This window comes from Strongyloides ratti, assembly GCF_001040885.1.
Source record: "Strongyloides ratti genome assembly S_ratti_ED321, chromosome : 1".
Classification (NCBI taxonomy): domain Eukaryota; kingdom Metazoa; phylum Nematoda; class Chromadorea; order Rhabditida; family Strongyloididae; genus Strongyloides; species Strongyloides ratti.
Window position 1 is genome coordinate 9,521,259 of NC_037307.1, and position 21,698 is coordinate 9,542,956.

At 22.6% G+C, this 21,698-nt stretch overlaps 6 protein-coding genes across 6 annotated transcripts; 3 read left to right on the top strand and 3 right to left on the bottom strand.

Annotated features, from left to right (window-relative positions):
- Window positions 1-411: 411 nt before the first annotated feature.
- Window positions 412-1,127, top strand: SRAE_1000295400 (Phosphoribosyltransferase domain and Hypoxanthine phosphoribosyl transferase family-containing protein; the record flags this gene model as incomplete). The annotated part of the gene is made up of 2 exons (XM_024650090.1): window positions 412-795; window positions 867-1,127. The coding sequence occupies 2 exons, from the start codon at window positions 412-414 to the stop codon at window positions 1,125-1,127; spliced, it is 645 nt and encodes a 214-aa protein (XP_024503902.1).
- Window positions 1,128-1,176: 49 nt separating this feature from the next.
- On the bottom strand, window positions 1,177-1,615 carry SRAE_1000295500 (Hypothetical protein; the record flags this gene model as incomplete). The annotated part of the gene is made up of 2 exons (XM_024650091.1): window positions 1,177-1,376; window positions 1,441-1,615. 2 exons carry the CDS (start codon window positions 1,613-1,615, stop codon window positions 1,177-1,179), a joined length of 375 nt encoding a protein of 124 aa, XP_024503903.1.
- Window positions 1,616-2,343: 728 nt separating this feature from the next.
- Window positions 2,344-4,346, bottom strand: SRAE_1000295600 (Homeobox domain and Cro/C1-type helix-turn-helix domain and Homeodomain-like and Lambda repressor-like, DNA-binding domain-containing protein; the record flags this gene model as incomplete). Its single annotated transcript, XM_024650092.1, has 2 exons — window positions 2,344-3,675; window positions 4,254-4,346. The coding sequence occupies 2 exons, from the start codon at window positions 4,344-4,346 to the stop codon at window positions 2,344-2,346; spliced, it is 1,425 nt and encodes a 474-aa protein (XP_024503904.1).
- Window positions 4,347-9,707: 5,361 nt separating this feature from the next.
- On the bottom strand, window positions 9,708-11,500 carry SRAE_1000295700 (Dynein light chain roadblock-type 1; the record flags this gene model as incomplete). The annotated part of the gene is made up of 5 exons (XM_024650093.1): window positions 9,708-10,075; window positions 10,316-10,446; window positions 10,610-10,967; window positions 11,130-11,348; window positions 11,422-11,500. The coding sequence occupies 5 exons, from the start codon at window positions 11,498-11,500 to the stop codon at window positions 9,708-9,710; spliced, it is 1,155 nt and encodes a 384-aa protein (XP_024503905.1).
- A 1,659-nt stretch (window positions 11,501-13,159) lies between these two features.
- Window positions 13,160-15,297, top strand: SRAE_1000295800 (RNA recognition motif domain and SAP domain and Nucleotide-binding, alpha-beta plait domain-containing protein; the record flags this gene model as incomplete). The annotated part of the gene is made up of 3 exons (XM_024650094.1): window positions 13,160-13,306; window positions 13,358-14,863; window positions 14,911-15,297. 3 exons carry the CDS (start codon window positions 13,160-13,162, stop codon window positions 15,295-15,297), a joined length of 2,040 nt encoding a protein of 679 aa, XP_024503906.1.
- A 570-nt stretch (window positions 15,298-15,867) lies between these two features.
- On the top strand, window positions 15,868-20,576 carry SRAE_1000295900 (Histone-lysine N-methyltransferase SETD2; the record flags this gene model as incomplete). Its single annotated transcript, XM_024650095.1, has 4 exons — window positions 15,868-16,585; window positions 16,628-17,656; window positions 17,706-19,662; window positions 19,751-20,576. The coding sequence occupies 4 exons, from the start codon at window positions 15,868-15,870 to the stop codon at window positions 20,574-20,576; spliced, it is 4,530 nt and encodes a 1,509-aa protein (XP_024503907.1).
- Window positions 20,577-21,698: the final 1,122 nt, after the last annotated feature.

The following is a 21,698-nucleotide window of genomic DNA, read 5'->3' on the forward strand; positions in this document are numbered from 1 at the left end:
TGTTCTATTTAATTTATTGTATATAAAAATAATTTAAATTGGTATGGTTATCATAAAACTAGTTACATTTTAAATCTTCTAGACAAATTACGTAATTTAGTAAGTAAAAGAGTATATAATTAGTATTTATTATAATATATCAATCAAAATTTTTAGAAAGTTTGTCGTTGATTGATAAGAAAATTTCAAAGTCATTTTATTATCTCTTTTTTTATAATGTTTAAAATGTAAAAATATAATAGTCTTAATATAATAACAGAGAAATTAAAAATTTATAGGCGTGGTTTTTAGTGATAAGAATATTTAATTTTATGATAAAAGGATAGTTATAAAGTTCAAAAAAATATGTAACGATTCTCCTTTTTTTTATTAAAATTATTGTCTTCAATTTATCAAAAATTTTTTTTAGACATGTCAAATTCAAAACAAATTGTTAGAATTTCAGATGATTTAGAATTTTCTATTGATTCTTTTGTAACACCAGGATGTTATGAAGGTGATTTATCATGTATTGTTATACCAGAAGGTTTAGTTGTAGATAGAGTTAAAAAATTAGCTCATGAAATTCATGAATCATTAGGAGATGTACCATTAATATTATTATGTATTTTAAAAGGATCATATAAATTTTTTACAACACTTGTTGATGAATTAACTATTGCTAGAAGAAATTGTACAACTTCTTTAACTGTTGAATTTATTAGAGCAAAATCTTATGATGGAACTGCTTCAACTGGACATTTACAAATTATTGGTCTTGAATCACTTGATGAATTAAAAGGTCAAAATGTTGTTGTAAGTCTATATTATTCTTTTTTTTTTCTAAATAATAATAAATATTTATATAAAAATAATTTATTTTTTAGATTGTTGAAGATATTGTTGATAGTGGTTTAACATTACATCGTTTAATAAAAACAGTTAATGACAATGGAGCATCAAATATTTGGACAGCAATTCTTTTATCAAAAAGAGTTGAAAGAACAAAAGAAGTTCCAGAAAATTTTGTTGCATTTAGTATTCCAGATAAATTTATTGTTGGTTATGGTTTAGATTATAATCAAAAATTTAGAGATTTAAATCATATTGCTGCTATGAGTAAAAGTGGAATAGCTAAATATAAATAAATAAATAAATAAAAAAGAATATATTTATAAGAATAATTATTATTTAATTTTAAAAAATATATATTTGTATTAGTATAAATAAAACTAATAAATAAATATTTAATGATGAAATATTTGTATTATTACACCAATCTCTTTGACATATACATTCTTCACCATATCTTCCTTGCCATAATGGCGTTTCATAACACTTTTCAACAGTAAAACCATTATCACTCATTTGGCACATTTTTTGAACACGTTTTAATCCTTTAAAATTAAAAAAAAAAAATAAAATAAATTATATAATTAAAATATATTAATATAAGATTACCATTAATAATAACACTTCTTTTAATACAAGCAATTCCTGTACAACTATTACCATAACAATCTTCTTCAAAACCATCACATAAATGGCATGTTATTGAGTTTAATGTCTGTATTTGACATTTAATATCAAAAATTAATATTAATAAAAATATATATAAAATTTTATACCTAACCATAATAAATAAGATTTAATAGATTTTTATTAATAATTATTTTATATAAATAATATAATAAAACTTTATAATAAAAGAAAATTTTATTATTTACATATATATATAAATTATTTAGTCAAAAGGAGTTATAATAATTTATAAAAGTCTATATATTTATTCATCAACAAGTTTCCTTTTTAGTTAGATGAAAGTACAAACATAATAATATATAGATCATTTGATATTATTTAATCAAAAAAAAAAAAAAAACTTTTTTTTGTTTGTATCATAAATACATATACATATGTATTTATATAAATTATTTCTTTTTGTATATTATATTCATATTATAATAGTGCTTAAAGTTTTTGTTGTAACAATACTTATTTTTATTTACCAAGATTATTGTTATCAATAGAAAATGAGAAATATATACATATATTATTATTATTGTATATTTAAAGGTAAATTATAAAAGATATACAAACAATTTTATACGTGAAACGTGATACATTATAATTTGATAAAAAAAAATGTTGTAATAATACAAAAAAAAAATATAATTTGAAGCATAAAAATGAAAAATTTACATTATAGAAAAAAAAATTGTATATAATAAAACTTCCCGCAAACTTTTAAATGTTTACATAATTAATATTATGATTGAACTTGAGAATTGTATGTATATCTAAATATTTTGTCGTACATTTTTTAACTATAATTTTGACAAAAATTAAAAAAAATTATAAATTTCACTCGGTTGTATTAACCAATCCTGTTTGAAGAGGATTATTAAAAGCATTATGAAATACTGCTTGTTGTTGAAGGGCATTAGCCATTAAAAAAGAAAAATCTCCAGAATTGGTATTTTTTATTAATAAATTAATTGGAGAATTATTTTCCTCCCCACCGGTGGAGGATGGACGGGAGTCTTCTGTTGTTGATCCACCTGATTTTATTGTTCCATCTGGAGAGATATTATTTCTATACATATCCATAGATTGTTTAGTTAAATGTCCAGAATAATTAAGAGGAAAAATTTCTTCTGTTGTCTTTTTTTTCATTTCTTTTCTTTTATTGGCAAACCAATTAGCAACAACTTGTGGTGAGACAATTTCTTTATTTAATAAATCATTACCATTTTTTTCTTTTAATAATGCTTTATTACAAACAGCAGCTATTTCCATTCTTTTAGCATAATCTGGAAATGGTGCCTCCAAAAAGAAAGATTCTAATATTTTTATTAATATTGGTCTAAAGACATATCTTTCACGGCGTTGTGGTATTAATTCCCCATCAGTATTTGTTTCTAATCTTATTAATGGATCAGATAAGTAACTTGAAAGTTTTTCAGGATGTTTTTTCATATTAAGATACCATGAATAAATATTTTTCCTACATCTTAATGATAATTCTTTATGATTACCATTTAACATTTTTGAAATATATGGTTGTGAAACTCCTGTCATCTGAGCAACAGTTGTTTGTCTTAATGATAATTGAGTAATAAATTGTCTCATATCATTAATACAATTTTCTTCACCTTTTTCAATAAATTCTTCTAACTCTTTTGGATCATCAAGTGTTGTTATTTCACGCATTGGTGTTCTATTTGAACGTATTGGTCTACCACCATTAGAAGTTGGTGGTGATGTTGAAAATGGATAATCTTCAGTTGATTTAATAATTTCTTCACCACTTTTTGAAAGTGAAACTGGTGAGGATGAGGAATTTGTTTCAGAAATGAGAGATGGACTTTTTTCACTTGAAGTACTATTAGTACAACTACTACTAGTATTATTATGACTATTATTATTATTATTATTATTGATATTGGCTAATGATCCAACAGATAAATGTTTAAAAAGTAAAGGATTTTGTGATAATGTATCAAAATTTGATTGATTATTAGAATTTGTTAAGATACTACTACTTAACAAATTACTACCAATACTATTTTGTAAAGGAATTTTATTAAAATTCATACTTATATCTGTTCCAGGCATCAACATTGCAGCAATAGCAGCTTGTTGTAATCGGTTGTTTTCTAGATTATTTTCAAATTGTTCCAATGTTTTAAATGCCTAAAATTATAATTAAAATATTATTACTATTATAATATACATATATATATATATTTTTATTTTTTTATTTTTTTTTTAAATTATTTTAATATCATTTTTAATGCCATTAATATATATATAACTATATGTGTATATATATGTTGAATGACATAATTATTGTATAATATTTTCAAAATAGAAACAAAATTTTTAAAAAGTTGTATATATTATTTTCTTTATATAAATATAAGTGTATATATAGATATAATGATGTATGGATATTAAAGATAATATACAATTAAATGACCTCCATTGTTAATTAAAACCTTTTTGACAATAAAAAGAGAATATTTATATAAATAGTAAACTATTTTAATTTTTGAAAGAATAATTACATAAATAAATATAATATATAAATATACATATATTATTTATATATATATGTATATATCGTATGATGATGTAATAATGATACTTAAAATTCATAAGAGATTCATAGTTAATTATACTTTTTGGGGGTATATAATAAATTATACGATAATGATAAAAAAAAAAAAATTTTTTTTTTAAATAATATTTATATATTATATAAGACAAACCTCAATCACTGCATCAGATGTTATTCCTGTAAGACGCAATCTTCTTATTAATTCAAGTTGCTCCACAGTAAACAACCTCATATTTGTGTGCATAATATATTTATGAATTAAAAAATGTAGTAATATAAAAATTGAATTTTTGTTGAAAATGTTTTACTATATATATATATAGAGATATATATCAGTATGATAAATATAAGATATATATATATATAATAAAAAAGCAATATATAGTAGTATTTATTATTATTATTATTTAATGGCCTAGAAATTAAATAGTTAAAATTAATTATTAAATAATATTATTAAAGTAGAAAATAAAGAAACAATAATATAATGGTAAAATATGTCTTTAAATTAAATTGTAAGTAATTGGATAAACAGCATTAAATATTATGTTTTAAAAGTTTAAAGCTTTAAACAAAAATGATTTATCATATTTTGGAGGAGCTTATAATAAAAGCGAAAAATTGTTATTATTATTATTAGTTAGAGAGTTGATCACACAACGTTTTTAGTTAACCAAAAGATACTTAGCATAGATTGAAGGAATGAATATATATATATATATATAAATAATATATAAATATAAAAGTTTTTGAAGAGGATTCAAAGAGGTCATAAATGGAACTACAAAAATATATTTTCTATGATATATTCTCTTTTAGTAAAATAAATAAAATATTTGTATTTTACATTTTCTTTCTCAATAGAATAAATAATATTAATAAAAGGTTAAATAACTCTATGTATAATATAATATAATATATATATATAAGGGATGTTTGAATATAATATATATATATATATATATATATATGTAGCAAATAAAAAAAGACAATAAGAAAATAGTTTATATTACATTAAATAAGAAATACTATTGTTCATAATCTTTTATTAACTCTATAACCTTAAACCTTTTGGTAGATAAAATATTGTATGGATAAACAAAATAACTAAAACATAATATTGTATCAAAGTTTAGAATTCACAAATATATTTTATATTGCAAATATACAATTTTATGGGGCATGAAGATATATATATATATAATAAATATAATAAAGAAGAAAAATGTGATATTATTACTATACATATGTATAATATTATATATATATATACAATATATATATAATATAATATTATAATATAATATATATACACATTATATATATATTTTGATAAGTTATATTTCTTATTACTACTTCCTACTATATATATATTAATTTTATTGTCTTTAATAATATATATATATCCATTTTTAGAAAAATACGGTACTAAAAATATGTATATGTATGTAGATAAAGATTATATAAAATGCAAAATTGAAACAATATTTTTAGATGTTATATTATGACGTTTTAATTAATAACTTATTAATTTTATATTACAAATAACCAAATATAATAATATTATTATTAAGATAGTAGGGTGTATAATAAGATATATATATAAATATGTATGATTTAAATAAGATGATACAATAAATTAGGTATTAAAATATATATATATATATAAAGGGGTCAAAAATTTAAAAAGGTATAATATATAATAATTAATAATAATAATAATAGTATATATATATATATTATTCAAGAAATAATATTATTTCAAAATTTTTTGAAAATCACTCATATATATATATAAATATATACAATATTATTATATACCATTGATAGAATTTTATAATTTTTAATAAAAACTAAAATTCAATATTACTTAATTTATATATCTATATATATCAAAGCAAATGGGAAAAAAAAAAGAAGAAGATGCATATATATAAATTGGAATAGGACAATTTTTTTTTTCCCTTTCCATATATCATTTATTCACATATAAATAAATATATATATATATATATATAAATATATCTCATTTTACAAAAGCCTATCTTCAAAAATATATTTCTTGTCTTTAGGAATATATATATTATAAATATATGTGTTAATTAAAAAATTAGGCAAAAGTTGATTTAGGAAGTTAACATATTATCATTTTTAACATTATACATACAAATCTCAAGATTTTTTTTTAAAAGATATATGTTTTTAAGAAATGCACTTTTATCATTTGAATAAAAAAAAAAAATATCTATCTATATATATTTTGTCTTAGTAGTTGAGATCATATTATATATTTAATATCTTTTCTATAATTAATATCTAAATCTATCAAAGGCTGTTATTTAAATATTTACAATTTTACTATTAATAAACATCCTTGTTGCAGTTAAAATTAAGCTCAAAATATAAAATGAAGAAAATAAATTAAAGTTTGGGTTAATTATATTATAATATAAATAAATATTGAAAAAGATATAAATATATACATAATAATAATAATATATATAATAATATATATTATATTAAACAATAGAAAGTTATTATAAAAATATTATTAATTAACAATATATTTTTACATCTTATATTTAATATTTTAGTTAAGATAAATGGTGCCTTATTATGTTAGTTCAAAACAAGGACAAAAATTTAATATATATATATAACTAATATTATAAAAGAAATAATGATAAGAAGAAGAAGAAGAAGAAAAAAAAACTATAGTTAAAAAAGTAATATACTTACTGATTGATCAATCTCTTTTTAATATTACTATTATTATATTTTTATATTATTATTATTATTATATATATTATATATGTATTTATATTCATATAAATATATACAACTATTAAAAATTATAATATATTTTATACAGTCACATGAAAAACATTTATATATAACATAAATATACATCCTTTATATAAAATTTATATGAAAATAAAAATATAAATGTAATATTCTTATTACATTAATATTTGTAAATACTTTTTAAAAATATAAATATTAAGTTATGGTACTAGATACAAATATATGTAATGGTATTAATAATAGAAATTGTTTTTTAATGCGACTTTAATAGTGTAATTTAAAACTTAAAAAAAAAAATAAAATAAAAATACAACAACAAAATAATTTATAGTTAAGAATATCTTCATATAATATTTCACCTATTTTTATTTTTAAATTAAAAATAAAAAAAATCATTTGAATAAAACTTATTTTAAACTTAAATAGACTGATTAGTACATTTTTAATCATCCGAAAAAAAAAATTATTAACATATTATTTATTTTTTTTTTTTTTAAAAAGATTATACATAAAATGTTTTAAAAATATTATATAATTTCATAACTACAAAAAGTAAACGAAAAGTATTTTACATTAACTACAGTATCTCTTTATGGCACCATACTAATGAGAGAAAAAACAAATCTCAAAAAAATAAAGTTTAAAGTCCTAAAGATAACATGAATATTCATACATATGGAAATGTATATTAAAAGTTTATAAATTTTACATAGAAACTTCTTTAATGTGAAATTTAAAGTTTCAAAAAAATGTTGTTATGGAAGATAAATTTATATATATATATATTAAATATATACATATATATGTTTCAAGTATTTAGAGGATGCTTTATTAATGGATTTTTATCATTTTTATTAAACTTGAAAAATATAATAATATTGTGGAGGGAATAACTAAAAACACTTTTCTTTATATATATATATATATATATCTATATCTATAATGAAGTAAACATTGAAGATTCTGATAAATATTAAAATATTATTATAACATAATAAAATGATATTAAAATAAAATTTCTGGAGGGTAATTAAAAAATTTTGATATTACTGATTACTTTCTTTAATAATATTATTTTTATTACTATTATTATTTGAGATACTAAAGTTAAACTGATTATTTTGCTTTTTTTATAGTGATAATCACTTTCAATTTGTCTTAAAAATACATTTCATGAACAATAAGAGAGTAATAATAAATACAATTTTATTACTATATATGTATATATATATATATATGCTTCAAAAATAATATACATTTGTTTACATTACAATTTTAATATAATTCTTACTAACAAAACTTTTTAGTTTTGTTGTAATAAAAAAATGGTAACTAATATATATATATATATATAATATATAATATAATATCGTCAAATTTTTTTTTTGTGTATTGTAGTCAAATATATATATATATATATATATTATTAAAATAATAATAATAATAATAATAATAATAAATTAATAATGAGAGTGTTATTGTTTAGCTTTATTAAAAAAACTTTTTTACGTCTAATAATAGTGGTAGTAATATACTATTTAGGATATTAAACGTACTGTGTTTATAGAATAAAAGAAGACTAAAAAAAAGAGAAGTTATTATGAATGATAGGAGTATTTACCAAAATGTGTATACAAATATATACTTTTTTTTTTTTTTTTGGTTTACCCGATAGTTATAAGAATATAAGAGAATTATATTTCTCATTTTATAAGAGTACATTTTTGGCATTTTTTATAAAAAAAAAAAAAATTTGATAAAAATGGACTGTTAAAATGAAAGATAAATGAATGTGAATAAAAATATATTTTATAAAAAAAAAAAAATAAATGACAAACCTCATATATTTATACAGTGTTTTAGACAGGGACAAAGAAAGATAGTACAATCTTTAAACAAGAATGGATATGTAAAACATCTATTTTAATATTAATATCATATTCTTAATTTTATTCACCCAAATTACATCTTCTTATATTAATGTTTTCCTCACGCCAAAGTTGCATTAATAAAAAAAGGCATTTATATATTTAGATCACAACTCATTCAAAAGAGGAAAAAGAGATATGTTAAAAGAGTAATAGCATTTTTATAAATATATATTATTTAATATAAAATATTCCTTATCAAATATACTAAAAGTATTATAAAGTTGTTTCCTACTATTATATAAATATATATTTAAATATATATTATATATATATATATATATATAATATCTTCAACTAAATAAAATACATTTATTTTGTTTTTAATAAATAAAAATAAATAATGAGAATGGAAAAAGAAAGAAAAGAATATGTAATAATTTGATAATATAGTAATATATTCACTAAAAATTATAAAATAAATAATATTTTTGCTTTAAAAAGAAATATTTTTAATAAATTTTTATTAAAAATATATATATATTATGATCATTGTTAAAGGTTCTTTTATTATGCAACATTAGAATTTCATTACATACATATTTTTATCTCTTAACTATTAATATATATTTATACATATATATATATAAGTAAAGTATCAAATATAAGTATAATCTTAACTATTTTTCTTGATAACATATAAAAAAAAAATTAGTTCAGGACGTCCTTATAAAGTATCTTAATATCATTCATTAATAATATAGTATTGATATATATATTTCTAAGTAATACTTTTACCATGGATAACACTACAATTTATTTTTAAAAATATGCAAATCAATCAAAAATGCATTAATCCTTTTATTAGCAATAATGATTATCAATAATAAAGAAAAAAAAAAAAGTTTAAAGCTTTTTAGTAATACAAGTAATTATGATAAAATAGAAATTCCAGGAGAAAAATTTTCCATTGTCTTATGAAGTTCCTCTAACTTTTGTGATAATATATCAAATTCATGATCTAATTTATCAACATCCTTAAATGAATTTAAGGCTTCTTCTTTTGATAATTTTGCATGTAAAGCTGATATCTCAAGTTGCTGTTTATGCATAGACCGAAGTTGTTCAAGATTCTCCTGTGAAAATGCTTTTAATTTATTTTCACGAAAATCTGTAATTAATTCATCAAGTAACTTTGATTCTACCATTGATCTATTAGAAAAAAAATCAAATTCCATTGGATTTGAATCCTCTAAATTAAATTGAATTGGTGATAATGTTTTTAAGTCATACCATCTCTCTAAAAAAATATAATAATTTTGTTTTTAACTATCAATTGATACTTTTATTTTTTTTTGTTGATATAGTTAACCCTTATCATTTGTTATTAACTATACTATATATATATTTATGTTGCAATGATAATTTATCAGTAAAAATACATATGATTAAGAGAAGTTCATGATGAACTAGGTTATAATTAACAATTAAAGATATATAATTATTAACCTTTGATTAGACTATTTTTAACTATACGTACCTATTTTAGGAGAAGAAAATGTTTCATCAATATTATTACTTCTTAAAATTTCTTCTTCATTTTCTTCTGTACTTATTTTTTCTTTTTGATTATAATCACTATCATCATTATTATTTAGTAAATCTGTACTCCTGAAATAAATACAAATCATTATTCACTATTAAAATGTTATATTATAAAGTTTGTATGATATTTCTATATTGTTAAAATAAATATAAATAATCACAAATAATGATATTATAATATTTTAAAACAATATAGAAAATTATATTTAAAATTTTTTAAACAACATACAATGGAAGTGTTGTTGGTACATTAGATGGTTTAGAAAAAATATTTAATTTTTGAAATATATTAAATGGTGAATGATTTCCAGATGTTGGTGAAGATATTGGAGATATTGTTGATGGAGGTACTTGAGTACCACTGACATTTTTAGTTAAACTTTTTGTTGATGTTGATTGTGGATCTGGAGATGTATGCCTTTTACTTAATAAAGGAAAAAACCATCCTTTTGTTTTTTTTTCATCTCCTATTGATGAAACATTAATCAAAGATGAAGCTTTGTTTATTTCATCTAATGTTTCCTTATTCTCTTCATCATCATCAATATTTATTAACAAACTTGATTTAGATTGTTCCATTAATTCATCTATAATTTTTAATTAATTTTTTTTGTAATGAAATTAAAAAATATTTGGAGAAGATTTATACTTAAATTACAAAGTGACCTAACACAAAAAATAAAGTATATATTTTAGTTTAGTATAAATACAATGAAAAAAAAGTACAAACATATATTTCTTTTAGATACTTGTTTGTTGTGAATCCAAATCTCTGATAACAATCATAGTATACTCTTTCTGAGGAGCTATCAAAAATTCTTCAGTATTTGTGTAAACTCTCATAAAATTGAGGTCATTATTTTCATTCATTCCTTTAACAATAATTCGAGTTTTCTCACATAATTGTTGTAGTAAATTAGAATGTTTTGTTGCTGTGGCTTCATCTAATGTTGATTTAATTGTCCTTCCTATAAAAAAAAATACAATATTAGTTAAAATTTTATTTTTTTTACAGTAAATAATTCTTATTTTTTAACATACCTTGTGCATCCATTACAGTTACACCTGTAACACCAGTTTGTGCAATTAATTTCTTAAACATTTCCTCAACTTCGGCCATCTCTTAATGACTAGAATAAATTTAACTAAATAAAAAATAAAGAATAATTAACAATAATTGCTTTGTTATCTTAGAGTAATTCTACCAATATTCGTTGTAAGAATTTAAGGGGTAGACAAATAATAATATATTTTAGTGTCATGTGGAAAATAAATGAATATATGACTGGTTTGAGGTTTAATTTTATCAATTTTAATGTAAATCTTGAAACATGATTTAATAATTATTAAAATAATATGAAAATATATTCATAATTTTTTAATAAATATTTTATATATAATATAAACAATTTTTTTTAGTTTTGTTATTTTTTTTTTTTCAAAATATTTAAAAGAAAATTATTTGACGCCTATTGCAATATATTAAAAAGATTATTAATTTAATAAAATTTTAAATTAAAATATATAACATTTTGTGGTTCAATTTGATAAAAATAAAGTTTCAAAATTTATATTTATTATTCAAATTATTTTCACTTCATATACATAAATTATAAAATAAAAAAGTTCCACTTTTTAGAAAAAATATTTTAAGTACTTTCACTTTTTTTTTTAAATATTTTTGTTATGAATAAGAATTTCAAAAAATGTTTATATAATAAAAAAATTGTTTTATGAGCGAATATATATTTACGTGGACTATATATATATCAATGAAAATGTATTAAAGAAATTAACACATCAAAGAAAGCAATATGTTTCTGATAATTTTTAAAAATAGAACTGATAAAGAAAATTTGTACATTCGTTAGATAGTATATTTACATTTTTTTAAAAAAAAAAACTTAATGATATGTCTGTTTATTCTTTGTTGATAGTATGTTGAAATTTACACTATTTTAAAAAGTAAAAAATAACCGGTGACAAACATTTCAGTGTTAAAAATTTTTCGTAAGTAAATTATATATATTTTGAAATTTCTAGTCATAATCAGTATCAAAAAATAATCTATATATCAAATTAAAAAAAAAAAAATTACCTATCTATTCCATCTAGAAAAAATGCATTTTTTCGGATAAAACACTATTCCAAAACAATTTATAATATTAGAAGTAAATATACGTTTTCATAATTTTGTATATGAACTAAATAAAGAAATTTAGTGTAAACAAGTATATTAAATTCGTCTATAATTATTTGTTTTTTAATTAAACCACAGAAATTTTAGAATGCCAAGTGGCTGATAAAATTATAAATTTTCTCCCAACCCTTTTTTTCCCCTAAATTTAAATATATTTATAAACGTTAAAGAAAAAAATTGTTAATCTAATTAATTTTTGTTTTGTACCACTTTTGGGAACAAAACACATACCCATTGATAACTAATTAAATCCACTAAATACTCCAATAAGATATTTTGTGGTCTCAAAAAGAAATCATTGTTTGTTTACAATAGTTGGAGAAGTGTAGTATATGTTAGCATTCAAACATATTTATCAAGCCCTTTAATAAGTTTAAAACCCCAAATAAAAGAAAGATCTTCTTTTTTGAGTATATGTTAAGAGTTTAACTTGTTCATTACATATTCTAGCTGTCTTCTATATTTTTAATTGTTGCTTCAAAATTTTAATCTTATCTTTTTTGGAATGTTACTCTCTTATTGTCTAAATTATCATTTTTATTATTAAAAAAAAATTTTTTTTTTTAGAATATTTATATAATGACTGGGGAGGTAAACTCTACAGGACATTATTATAACGGTGTAGCCGTTGATACAATGAAAGTTAATGAACTTAGAAGTACATTGGCTCAACATGGATTAAGTACAAAAGGTGTCAAAAAGGAACTTTATTTAAGACTTATTGAGGTTAGAATTTTTGATATTTTAAAAATAGTTTATTTTATTATTTCTTTCTAGTATCTTGAAGCAAGTCAGGAAGATAAAGAAAAAACTAACAATGAAGTCGAAACTGTAAAATCAGAAGAAAATTCTGAATCTTTTCAAGAACCTGAGGCTCATGCATCAAATGAGCAAGAAGAAAAAGTAAATGAACAGGAGAAATTAAATGAATCATTAACAGAAGATAGTTGTTTGGATGATTCTGTTGTTCAAGATACTTCGAAAAGCGATACAACTATGACAGTAGAATCTAAAGAAGACAAATCAGAAGCAAAAGAGATATCTTCTCTAAATGCAGACACTTCTCCAGTGCCAAAAGATGTATCAGAAGGAACTGAATCTATGTCAACTTCCGAATTAAAGGATGATTCTTCAATGGAGAGAAGCATTACAGATACTGCAGATGAAAGCATAGAAGATAAGAATGAGCAATCTATTGTTCATGAAAATGGATTTGATGAAAAGTTGAATTCTGTTAATGAAAATGGTACTGTTGTTGACAAGAAAGTAGAAGGTGAAGAAAAACCTAGTGGTCCTTCAATAGAATCTCGCATTACAAGGATTAGTGTCAAGAAAGAAGATCAAGAAGTTAATCAAGAAAAACCAAGAGCAAAAAAACGTGAAAGAATTGTTTTTGAATCTGATTTTAAAGGTCTTTACAGTAGTAACAACACTGAAACACCAGAATCTCCAATGCCTTCAAAGAAACGATTAATCGAAAATGATAATAGTGTTCCTGAAGGAAATGTAGTAAAATATGGACTACTGATTGAAAATTTACAACGTCCTTGGAACAATGGCACAATAAGAAGAAAATTAGAAACTTTTGGTAAAATTCTAAGCGATTCAATATGCTCTAATGAAAAAAAAACTGTATGTCTTGTATTATTTGAGAGTGAAGAAACAGCTGTCAAGGCACAAAAAGCTTTAGATGGAACAACAACATTACCATGTTCTTCACAAGGATTGGTTGTCAGGAAAATTGACGGATCAGAATATAATTCATTAAAAGAAAATATTAATGGAGATAATGGATTTGCTTCAAAACCTGTTGCTGTGACACCCCCAGCAAAAGTATGTATTCCACTGGAACAACAAACTAAAAAAGATAGTGATAAAGATAGAGATAATAAAAAAAGCATACCAAAGAATGAGGATCATTATCATCATAAAGACAACAACAAAGATCATCGTTCCCATAATTCATCAAAGATACCTGATAAGGATAAAGAAACTATAATGAATCATCGTTATGCTAAACTTTTCCCACTTGAAACAAAAAATGTTATTTATATTAATAATTTAACTAGACCATTTTGTGCTCTTCAGCTAAAATCAATGCTTCAGGTACACAACACAATGTTAGAAGATCATTTTCATTTAATGGATAAAAAATCCAAATGCGTTGCTGTATACAAAAATGAAGAAGCAGCTGCTGCCATTAGTGCTGTTTTAGCAGAAAATAAGTTCCCACAAGATGAATTAGGTAGAATTTTAAATAATAAAATAATAACTTTCGAAGAGGTAAGATGAAATTATTTATTCTTTAACTTTTTTTTTTTAATTTTTAGTACATAAAGAAGTTATTAAATTCAAGAATTGAAGATGGTCCACACATTGACACCTCTTCAGGTGGAGACCACATGATCTCTGAAGGTAAAGCAAAAAGAAATTCTCCAAGTCCCAGAAAAAGATCTCCTATACCAGAAAGGAAATCTCACATAAGACGCGAAGATAATTACAAGCGTGATCCACATGTTGCTCCTTCATTGCCTGGAATGAAGGTAACTGATGCTAAGCCTTCATTGGCATTTGCAGAAAATTCATACAAAATGCCAAGTGCTCATGATGGTTGGGATGTGTATAACAGAAACAACGACAGATTTGAAGATCGTAGAAAGAGAACTGACACTGGTTACAGTAGAAGGGGACAATCGTTTTCACGTGATCGTCGTTAAATGACGAAAGACAAGATCATTTGTCAACTTATTATTTTTGGATATATTTTTTTTTTCGTTTTGTATTTATTATTCCTATATATATAAATAACATTGTTACTAATTTACTCTTTTTTTTTACGATAAAAATTTGAAAAACATATTCTTTTGTAAAGATATATTCAGATACACTCGATTCGATTGCCAATTTTGGCATATCTGTTTTTCTTCTCAAGACCACACACAAAATATAATGGTGCGAACGTTACTCCAAAGTACAAGATTGTTTTTTGGTCATAAAGTGTATGAATGTTCGTGCTTTGGATATCGTAGTTTGTATTTGTACACTTTTTAATGGATAATTTAGTTTTATAATTTTATCATAAACAGGATAATTAAATGTTATTTTATTTGCCAGCATTTGACTAGAATTTTTCCAACAAATATTTATTTTAAAAAATATCACTCTTCTAGTACCTTTCACTTCTATTATCTTGTTTCATTTTATATAAAAAATTCAAATTTTTATTTTTAAAAATATATATATATATATAATTATAGAGACTAACATAAACGTTATGAACTGTTAATATGGATGACGATCCTAATACAGCTGATATTTCATTGGTAAGCTTACCACCACCAAGAAATATTGGGATACGTCCTAAAGTTTTTATTAATAATATTACTGCCCGCCTTGTACCCTTACAAAACAATGGAACCCAAAAGAGGAAATTAATTAAATTAAAAGCTGTTGCAGGGAATCTTCAAAAACCATCGCATAAATTACCTATTATTAAATTTCTAACGGGTGACAAATGTCTTAACATTGATTCTCAAAAAATTAATAGTAAACATAACGGTTCATTACTAAATGATGTCACACCTCCCGGTAAATTGTATGCAATATCGCAACCATCATCTACTATTAACAGTTCATGTAGTCCTATTAAACTTGTGAATGATAGTGACGATAGGTTACCAGAAAAAAAGGACAAAATAACAAGGCAAAATGGGACAACAATTGTTGTACATAGCAAAAAAAAAATTGATACTACAGCAAATATAATAGAAAACGCGGGCTCGGAAATTGCTACTTCTGAACAATCAAAGAGTTTGCATTTGACTAGAGTTATAACTACAATTCCAAACTTATCGTTAATACAAAGAACAAATTATAATAAGATTCCAAAGATTAAAATAATAACTAACAGTGTAGTTAATTCTGCAATGGAGGATAATACCAACAAAATTGATATTATCCATAAAACTGATTATATATCAACAGATAGTTGTAAGTTAAATGAAGGTACGTTTTTTTTTGTGTGGTTAAATATTATTTTGTTATCAGATAACGTAAATAATGAATTGAATGACATACCAAATATAAGCAATGAGAATGGTATTAAACAAGGAAGCGGAAATGCTAATGAATCAACGGTAGAAAACGATTATGAATTTGCGCTACGCCTTCAAAGAGAATTAGACGCTGAGGAGAAACGTAAAAGACTACGGAGGAAATCTGAACCTAAACCTGACAGTAAAATTGATACATCAATCACTAAAACCAAATCAACCAAAAAGGAATCACAAAGTATAAAAAAAGAAAAGAAAAAAGACGAAAGTAATGGTGAAGAGATAAACAACATAAAGAAAAGAGGAAGAAAAACAAAGAAAGATACATTTATTAACAAAGACAGAAGTGATGACGAAGCAAAGAATAAAATGTCACCACATACAGAAAATAATATTTCACTAAAGGAAGGTCCAAAAAAACGTGGTAGGAAATCAAAAAAGGGTGTTGATAACCTTTTATCTAATGAAAAGAAAGTTGATGAAAGTAATATTGAAAAGTCTTCCGATTCACCAGCTTCTGAATCATCAACAGAGAAAGAAAGTAATGTTGATTTGTCATTGGAAAAATATCCTAGACCTCGAACGATGGGATTTGAAAAGATAATAAAAAATGTTTATCGTTGTGAGCCAGATATTGATTACAGGTTAGCAGATGAAGTTTGTGACTGTAGACCATCAGATCCAAATAATATTCAAGCAAATAGTGGTTGTGGCGAAAATTGTATCTCAAGATGTATGAATCTCGAATGTCACGGATGTGCATTTGGTAGAAAGGGTTGTTCTAATCGGCGAATGCAACGCCGTCAAAACGCTCCTGTTGAAGCTTTTTGGGCTGGGATCAAAGGATGGGGATTAAGAGCTAAAGCTGATATCTCAAAAGGTGATTTTATAATGGAATATTGTGGTGAGGTACTTAATGGTAAACAAGAAAATAGGAGAGCTCGTCGATATGCTAAAGATAACCAAAAACATCATTATTTTATGCATCTCACATCATTAACAACAATTGATGCTTATTACAAAGGTATATTTAAAAAATATTTTTTAAAATTATTTAATATAAATTTTTTTAGGTAACATTTCACGTTGCATGAATCATTCTTGTGACCCAAATGCACAAACGGAGAAATGGCGTGTCAAAGGTATTACACGGGTAGGATTTTTTGCCACTAAAAATATAAAAAAAGGTGAAGAGATATGCTTTAATTATCACTTTTTTAATTATGGTAAAGAACCTCAGAAATGTTATTGTGGGTCAGCTAAATGTAAAGGAACAATTGGTGAGGCTATTCCTAATGATCCGGGTGTTGTTGATGATGATTATGAAAGTAGTAGTTGTACAGATACAGATTCACCTTCTGAGAATGATTCTGAGGAAGAAGATGAAGGAGTTGAAGTTACTCCTACAGATTCACCTCCCGATGAAAATAAAAATGTCGAAGCAGAAGAAGTTTCTATAAGTGTTGTTAGTTCTAAGAAAAATCTTAAAAGTCCTATTAAAAAATCTAAAATAGTTGAAGTTGTTAAAGAATCTAGTTCATCAAAAGATGATGGAATTACTATTACTAAAGATGTTCCTAAAAAATCTTTAGAAAAAATTATTAATAAAGCAGTGGAAGATGAGGATATGTCTGATAGTACATTATCATCAGATGACGAAGTTGATGAAAGTCCATTGGTAGTTAATAAAAAAGAAGAAACTCCTGTAGAAATAGTTAGTTTAACAAAAGAAGAACTTAAAGAAATAGAACATTTCAAGGAGAAGGTTGGAGTATTTGCGGAAATTGTTAATAAAGAAGCAGATAATAAATGTATTTCTCCATCAACAATAACGAAATGTTGTGATATGTTAAATGACTGTTTTTCTGTTCAACAATCTATCGTTGTAACGCCATTGATTAAAAGAATAACTGAAATTAAGACAAAAGAAACACAGTTATTAGAAAATGGTGTTTTGAAAATACTCACAGATCATCTAAGTATGAATAAATTTGTTGATGGAAAAGGATATTCAATGTTTAATATGGATATGCTTAACTATATTGAAATGTTACTTGATTCAATAATCAATATTTTGTTGTATGAGAAAATGGGTAAATATGCAAAATTTATTGCTGAATCTCAATTAGAGGTTGTTCTACTGGAAGTTTATGGTAAATTGGTACAAATGGCAAAAGATAGTACATTTAATCATAATTCTGAAACGGTTAAACTTGTTGGTGAGATTAAAGAAAAAGTAGCTTATGCTAAAAATAAAGCAAAAGGATATATTAATGAAGATCCAGATGCTGTTAAGAGTACAGCTATTATTGAAGATAAAATCAATAGGCAACAAAGAAAAGAAGCAAGAGATAATTATAGATATTCACATCGTAAACAGCGATATCATGATTCATATTATAGAAGAAGAGGGTATTGTGAGAGAAGAAGAAAGTATGAATCAAGACGTTATTATAATAGTAGGAGAAATAGCTATGATAGAAAAAGATCTCCAGATTATGGTTGTTATAAAAATAAAAGAAGGCGTGAAAATTCTGAGGATAATTATTATAATGATAGTAAACGTATTAAAACAGATTATAGAGATAATTCATACAGAGGAGAAAGTTATCGAAAACGTTCCTATTCTAATAATAGATCTCCATCAAGAAGCTACGGAAGAAGTCGCTATCGATCAAAGTCAACAGAACGGAAATATTCTAGTGATGTTCGAAAATATAATGAATACAGAAGAAGTAGATCTCGTTCAAGTGACCGCTTAAGACACAGAAATTCAAGGAAATATTTCGAATCACCTTTACATGACAAGAAAGATTATAGAAGAGATTATAGAAGGAAATTAAGCAATTCTCCAAGAAACAGTATTAGTAGATGTGGTGATTCAAGATCTCATTATAGAAGTAGATCCCCAAGAAGGGATTCATTGTCTATTAAACACAAAAAGGATATTGATAAAAGAAGAGATGATAGAAGGTGTGATGACAAAAAAAATGAGATAAATAAGAAAGAATATAGTTTTTCTTCTAAAAGGTAAATAATTTTTAAAACTTAATAGAAAATATATACACTTTCTCTATTTTTTTTTTACAAAAATATACTAAATTATAATTTTTTTTAGTGATAAAAACAAATATAATGAAAGGAAAAGGTCACCATCAGAGATCATGTCATATGATTGTGTTAAGAAAAACAAATTAGAAGTAGAAGAAAAGAAAAATTCCAATGATAAAGTTAGAGAGGAAAGAATTTCTGATGTGAAAAGTAAAGATAGGAGGGTACACGAAGATAAGGATAAAAAAAATTCTGATGATAAAAGTATGAATAAGAAACCTTCCAACGATAAAGATAATAATAGGAGGATTTCCGATGATAAATATAAGGATAATAGGGCATCTGATGATAGATATAAGGATACAAAAGCATATAATGACAAATTTAAAGATAGAAAAAAATCTAGTGACGATAAAAAAATATCACAGGACAAAGTTGATAACACAAAGAATATGGATGAAAAATATAGAGATAGAAAAATCCCAGCTGATGAATTTAAAGATAGAAAGATGCATGATGCAGATTTTGGAAAAATTTCAGGTAGCAAATATAAAGAAAAAAAGTCTTTCGACGATAGAAATAGTGATAGAAAAGATTCTGAGAAAAAAACTAAAGATAAGAAAACATCTCTTGATAGAGTCAAAGAAAAACCTCGTGAATCTTCTCCATATATTCCTACATTAAAGAAACGTATTGATGAAATAATGGGTTTTTCAAAGGATCAGGGGGAACACTCAATGAATAAAGATAAAAAAGAAGAGGGTAATACTGAAAAAAAGAATTTATCTCTATCTGATTTACATCATCAAATCAGTTTAGCTCGTTCAAAGATAAAAGCTATACATGATGGTAAGCCTACACGCAATTCTATTAATACATTTAAAAAAGTTTGAATAATGTATAATTTTTATTATTTTAATAAATTTAATTTAATTTTAAATAAATATCCAATAAAATTTGTTTTTTATTTTGCATCATAGTATAGTGATTTTTGAAGTAGTGGAAATTTTTTCAAACTAGAAAATTTATTGAAAATAAAATAAGGTAAAAGTTTATATTTAAAGTGTCTAGTTATTTTTTTAAATTTTAAGCTGAATTATTCCATTAATATTTGTTTTATCTGTATATATGTATATATTTGTCAATTTCAAAAAGCAAAAAAAAAAAGAAAAATAAATAATAAAAATTTATAAAAAAATAACTTTATCAGTGAAATAAATATTCCTGTGGTAAATAAAAAAGATCTTCATTATATAAAAAATCAATCAAATTATATTTTCATGGTAATTATTATGATTTGTTTATTAAACTTTTTTAAAAAATTTAAAAACGTAATATATAATTATATAGTGATAAGAAAAATTATTTCTATTGAAAAGAAATCTCTTGAACTTAATTGATAACATTAAAAATCATTAAATTTTTTTTAAAAAAAAATTTTAATTTCAAATTAGTGTAAACATTAGTTTTCTAAATTTTTTTACAAAAAAAAAATTGTCAAAACATTTTAATTTGAAAGTATTTGTGATTAAAAACTAAAGAATACTTCACATTTACATTATTAAAAAATTGGATCATATTTTTTTTAAGATTTTAATAACTTTTATTAAAAAAAGATATTAAGATTTTAATTTTTTAGGGGTCGTTTTTTTCTCTATCTTCTGATCATGCGGTAAAACGGAAGGAAAAAAAAAATTTCCTCTAACAAAATAACCATTTAAATATATCAATTATTATGATTATAAATATAAAATATTACCTATCATTTTAAATTTATATTTACAACATCTATATATTTTATATATTATAAAATACATGTATACATCAATGCATCTAAAATTTTCATTATATGTATAAATGATATTATCATTAGTCGTCTAATATAAATTAAAACATACAGGCAACTATTTAAAGAAGTTTGATTAAATATGATCTAAGTATAAGAAGGTAAAATAAAATAATTTTCCAACAATTTAATAATTACCCAATAAAGTTTTTCAAAAGATACTACATTG